Source organism: Macrobrachium nipponense, chromosome 6 (assembly GCF_015104395.2).
Source record: "Macrobrachium nipponense isolate FS-2020 chromosome 6, ASM1510439v2, whole genome shotgun sequence".
Lineage (NCBI taxonomy): Eukaryota > Metazoa > Arthropoda > Malacostraca > Decapoda > Palaemonidae > Macrobrachium > Macrobrachium nipponense.
In genome coordinates, this window is record NC_061108.1 from 9115777 (window position 1) to 9121817 (window position 6041).

Genomic DNA, 6041 nt, shown 5'->3' on the forward strand with positions numbered 1-6041 from the left:
ATCAATAAATCTTTTCCAGCTTTTTTTTCAACTCTTTCCTTTCAATAAGAGATGCAACTGTGATATCTATACCTTACCAAATACTTCTGACACCAGCATTTTTCTGGATAAAGCATTTCTAACTCAAACGTCAGGCTATTATGACCAATGGTTTGTGTGTATGTGTAACATCGTATATTCAATATGTTACTTTGGCAACAGTAACCTGATCAGTTGGCCAAAAACTATTGAGCAGAAGTCATAATAACAGTGCACACACACACACACTAAACACAATTGAAACAGGCAATGAACCGGGTAAAGCCGAGAGATGTCAACCACAACTCTTGCCCAAGCGGTTAAGAAAAGACTGACGCAGTGGCGTAGGTGCATGGTCCTTGAACACTCTTCACCCGATATACGCACGCATTAATAGATCTCACAAGATTCCTTGCTTTCATCTGCGATTCCACCGGAACCAGCTAGACGCTAGAAATTATCTTATTGTTAAGACCAAAGGTTTGTTTGCGTATGAACGAGTATTCCTTAATGTATACTTTTAAATTTTGCATTTGATACTGCCAGGTAAAAGAAATAAGTACAGGTTAAATGATTATAATACTTACTGGTAAATAACAAAATTCAACGCCAATGTGTCCACAATACGTTTTCTTTAAAAGTTGTATAATTTCTTCTAAGCTACATGTTTCATTTACTCCAGCAATCAGACCTTGAACATTGTACTTCTTGCCATCCAACAGTCCATAGAGCTTTGGATCCAACTCAGGTAAAATTCTGGAAGGGCACAGTTGTAGAAATACACAAACAAGTTAGTATAAGGGCAGAAAAACACAAAATGTTTTAGGGAGAACAGTTTTTTTTAAGTAAAACAATCAGGAGTATAACAAATCGTAATCCCAGGACATCAATAATGCATAAGCTAATAAATTTTCAATATACATCCAACTAATAAAACTGCATCCTAAATTGCTACCATAGCAATAGCTGTCATTGTCCTAAGGTTGAAAAAAAAATAATGCAGTATCCATTCAATTACTCTAGTTTTCCTAATAAAAAATCTACCTTAAAGCCCATTCATATACTATATAGTATGTACTGCATATGAAATTATAGTATGTACTGCATATGAAATAGTTTTATAGTATTAATTTTCACTTATGCAAGAATCTTTTATGAAAGAAAATTGGAGACAGAAAATGACCAGAAAGGTTAGTAGAATGCATGAACATACATAAAAATTACAGAATGTGTGATTATGGGTAATGCACAATACTAATTGAAGATAATAATGACAAGAAAAAGAAATCTAGTCAAAGTTAGTTCACACTCATCCACGACAGCTCAGTAAATGAAGGAATAGAACAAGTAAATTAAGCAGTTGCTACTACCTCTGGTGGAACTTATTATCAATATCTTTTGCTATGCAACCAATTTTTATAAATTTTTACATGTCTCCCTTAAACTGAATGTTACATGTTATTTCAGGAATTGTTATCTGTGAGATACCTAAAAATTATTCAAGCACAGGCAGTAATATAAGGTCTTTCTTATTCAACAGACGTTCCTTATTGGAAACCCAAACCCCAAAGCATGTTAAGTTAAGGTGATAGTACTGACAAACTCAAGAAAAAGAAAAAATCAAATAAGGTCATGGAACTCAAGAAAGAGAACATTGCAGAGTTATAGTTCTGAGATGGGCAAGATGAATGATCAAAACCACAACCCCTACAGGTTTAGCTTTCACAAGGAATTTATTGAAAAATAAGGTCACACATTCTGCAAGGCTGGAAAAGAGATGTTGCAGCATATCTCTGCATTAACAACAATAAAAGTAACCTCAAAGTTATTATGGGTATCGCCAAAAATTAATACTAATCCAATATAGACTTGTTAGGAGAAAATTTTGTCAAATGTAGAAATATTGCCAGTCAAAAGACATCCAAGAAATAATATGAGGTCTTTAAGCTAAGCCAAACTTACCAAAGAATGTGAGCAAATTTGCTTAAAGTGCAGTTACCACAACAAACAAAGAACATACCTCTCATTAGCTTTAAGTGGATTGAGCTGAGCTTGAAAATGTCCATGTTCACGATATGAACTGATAAAACGAAATAGGTTACTCTCCTCAGCTCTCCTTTGAATGATGTCACTGGGCACTGAAAAAGAACTTAGAATGTTACAACACACGATAAAACAAAATCATAAAAATATTGTTTACTCTACATTATTCATGAAGGTCTCTACAATGCACATGAGGAGACTAAATTCTTGGCAAACAACATCTTCGCAATGCACATGAAGCGATAATTCTTGACAAACAACAATAGTGCCAACAATCATGCTTATTGTTTATTTGTTTGTATGGTGTTTTTACGTTGCGTGGAACCAGTGGTTATTCAGCAATGGGACCAACGGCTTTACGTGACTTCCGAACCACAATCATGCTTATACAAATTAATAACATGTAAAGATTAGAACTCTATGAAAGCAGGTGTTTTTAAATTAGAGCATTCTGATGCTCCAAAGATAACAGTTTGGCAGAGATAACTGGATGAAATCTGGTTTTTACCATTTTTTTTTTTTATTGTGCATGGTGAGCATGTTATGTACATGAGTAAGTGTAATACACAGTGGCTTACTGAAAGATACAAATATAGCAATAACCTTGCCAAGTCTCTCCAGAACAAGTATGAACGGTATAAAATATATGCAAACATTTGGGAAGGCTCATTCTAAATACAAACTCGTGGGGAGTAAAAAATTTTGACAGATCCCCAAAACTGTTACATGTGTGAATTAATTTAGTATATATTGATGATTCTCCCAATTAAATTCTATTGTGACTTTTATGAATACATTGTAATGCTTGCTCCCAGTGCTGGCGCTAAACTACAAAAATGCAGTAATTCTCAATTGTTCAAGATTGGATTAGCTGATATGCCCCATTATCCACACACACCACAAATGACATGGATCATTACAAAATATTCACAAAACCCAGAAAATTATTAAGATGTTTGTCCCTCCTAGTTCAAATTTTCCTTGCTTTGTTTCCATCATGATGTCACATTCAATAACTGCTTCCAGTAGTGTTAATAATTTCATTAGTTATCAGTATGTATTAGTGTGTAGAAGTTAAATTATATTGATGAAACATGATATAACATTGCTTATGCATGACTGTATGTGACACCATGTTCTTATACCAGTTAGTATAGAGGGGAAAGGCAACAGTGAAGATCATTGCCAAATAGATTTTTCCTCAGTAATACTCCTAGCAATGTAATAAAATCAATTAATTTTCATATAGTTTTAAACAATTTTTCTTCTGTAGTTTATAAAATTTCTATCCTATGCAAAATGATCAGGAAATTATCAATCACAGAAACATGAGCAGCTGGCATTTTATCATTCTTACTTTAATTAAACTGTGATCTTATCTTCCGTATTTGCTCTCCTCATTAAAACAAATTGCTTTCTCATCTAAGCTATGCCGTGTGGAGCAAGTTATGATGCCATTCCACAGTTGCGCATGTGCAATGTTGTGTAATTCATCTGGAATCTGTAGGTTTAGTTTGTTTCATAATATTGTTTGATGTGCACTTACTCTACGCTAGTTAAGGTTATGAGCAGTTGTTACTGTTCTCCCTCCCTTTAGATAAGAAACACATAGCCTATCCATTGTCATGAAGTGAGTTCTTTAAAAGTTTACAAATACAACATTTCTGATACTTTTTAATTGCTTCCAGTGATTTTAATATTTAATTCCATCACAAATTCCACGTTATACCATTAGAGCCTTAGCAACCAGGTCGTGGGAAGTGTGAAAAACCCAGTAAGAACCCTTAACTTTATGTCAGGTTAGATAAAGTATGACCTGAAGTCCTACGTGAGTTTAGATTAGGTTATAATACTATTGCCTATGCTAAATATGAGGCTTTGGCTCATTTTCAGTCATCGCCCAACTCCTAACTTCTCACCCCACCCCGCCCAAATCATAAGTTTCCAACTGGAGGCTGCCAACAACTATAAGAGAGGGGAGGGGGAGTGTACAGTTGGTAAATGTAATACTAGTCTATTTCCAGAATTTATCTGAATCATATGAATAAATTAAGGTAAAATTGTAGACTACTAACGCAGCCTATTTTCTGCAAGTCCTGAGTGAGGTTCGGTTAGGTTACCGCAGCCTAGGCTATAGCTCAGGTTTTGGTTTATTTTCAGTCATCCCCCAACCCAAAACTTCCCACCTAAAATCATAGATAAAACTAGGAGATAAATATTATGGTTGCCATACGGGTGTGAACCAAGACGCAATAGCAGTCTTCCATTTACCATTTAATAGGTATCTAGGTATTTTTAGGATAAATGAAAATGATTTAGCACAGATAGGCTATAGGATGGGCCACAGGAGAAGTAGCCTATGGGTTTTTTATTCATTTTTTATATGGTTCTGGCAAATTAAGTTTTCATTCCCTTTGGGAATAGCAATTTTGTTTGGTATGTCTTTAACCTACTATTTACCCTATCTTTATGATACCTATCCACTATCTTTTGTTTACCTATGTTTTAACATCATCCAGACATGTACAGTTGGCTAGGTCGTGCAACACCTTTTGCCCGTCCCATAATCCCTCCGCCAAAGTAAATAGTTCTGTGACCCGACCCTGCTAGCGATAGGTTAAGTTACGTTACGTTAGGTTAGGTCAGGCCAAAACATACGCGCCAGCATTGCAAAGTTTTACCAAAATATTATTTTCCATCCGGCCGCCACCATGTCATGCCATCTTGATTGAATAATTATATAGATCTATCCACCTCCGGTGTTAGGACGTGTTAAAGTACTTTTCCGGAGGGTGGATCCACAAGCAGTGAAAACTGGATCAGCTCTAATCCAGTTGGTTGTTTCCCCGAATCTTTTTTTTCTACCAGCCTATGGATATTTAACGATCACAAGAACAAATCAGTTGGTTTAAGCTACTTACGTGAGAATTCTTTAGAGCACTCTGGGGTATACCCATATACCCCTTTTAACGAACGATACCCGCGACACTGGAACCGGTTGAGGCCGAGAGAAGTCCCTCTAAAACAAGGTACCCACATGGCCATTACATAACTCATTTTGGAATGGTTTACGCTTATGCCGCGCAGTGCCCGCTCCATATTTACGTTATTTAGAGTCAATTAAAGGGTATGCATAAGCCTGTCTCTTCTTCAGTTGGAGTAAATAGGGTGAGAGAATTTTGTCGTAGAGAAGGCACTACCTATTGCGCGCTCGGAATTAATAACGGTAGTGAAGGACGGACGGGGGTCGGGGGGGAGAGGAGTAGTAGTAGTAGTACCCAGTTGCCAAAGATGTAACGGCTCACTATTGCGGGTGCATGTAGCTTCTGCTTGCTTGTTCTCTCTCTCTCTCTCTCTCTCTCTCTCTCTCTCTCTCTCTCTCTCTCTCTCTCTCTCTCTCTCTCTATTTACACACTTTGGGCTCCTGTCTGTTGCCAGTTGCCTTGGTCTTTGTAGAGTAAGATATAGGTTAATTTTTCCTCTGCATTTACAAATGACTGGGTAGAAATAATCTGTTCCGTGACATTGCAATCTTGGCCATCTACCATGGGGAATGGGGGGGAGGGGAGAGACAAAACAGGCAATTTGCCTTCCCTCCCCTCCTGACTGAGGAGGATTCCCCTCCCAAATACTTCCACTCAAACTAATTGTATCCAATTAACTATTAGATTTAGGATAAGGTCTACAATAAACTTCAACCTTTGACTGAGATGCACTAGCGGTCAGTATTATTATTATTATTATTATTATTATTATTATTATTATTATTATTATTATTATTATTATTATTATTATTATTATTATTATCTACAGATCTTTGTGTCCATGATATATTAGCAATGTTCCAAGCACCGAGGAAATAGAATGCTGCCAGCAGTGACATGTTTATCTAGATTCCCACAAAAGAAAATTAAAGAAATGCGAAAAAAATGTTTCTTAAAAGTGTCTGTTCAATTCAGTGATTCGCAGTCAGGCAAGCT

The 6041-nt window shown here is 36.3% G+C and overlaps 1 protein-coding gene across 1 annotated transcript in view; it reads right to left on the minus strand.

Moving 5' to 3' along the window:
• LOC135216365 (2-oxoadipate dehydrogenase complex component E1-like) overlaps window positions 1–5300 on the minus strand; it is a 146440-nt gene extending 141140 nt beyond the window's left edge. Inside the window, exons 1-3 of the mRNA XM_064251617.1 lie at window positions 4983–5300; window positions 2039–2156; window positions 606–774 (exon numbers count right to left, since the gene is read on the minus strand). Coding sequence (XP_064107687.1) covers window positions 606–774; window positions 2039–2156; window positions 4983–5160 — 465 coding nt within the window. The 5' untranslated portion in view covers window positions 5161–5300. The remainder of the gene's footprint in view (window positions 1–605; window positions 775–2038; window positions 2157–4982) is intronic.
• Window positions 5301–6041: the final 741 nt, after the last annotated feature.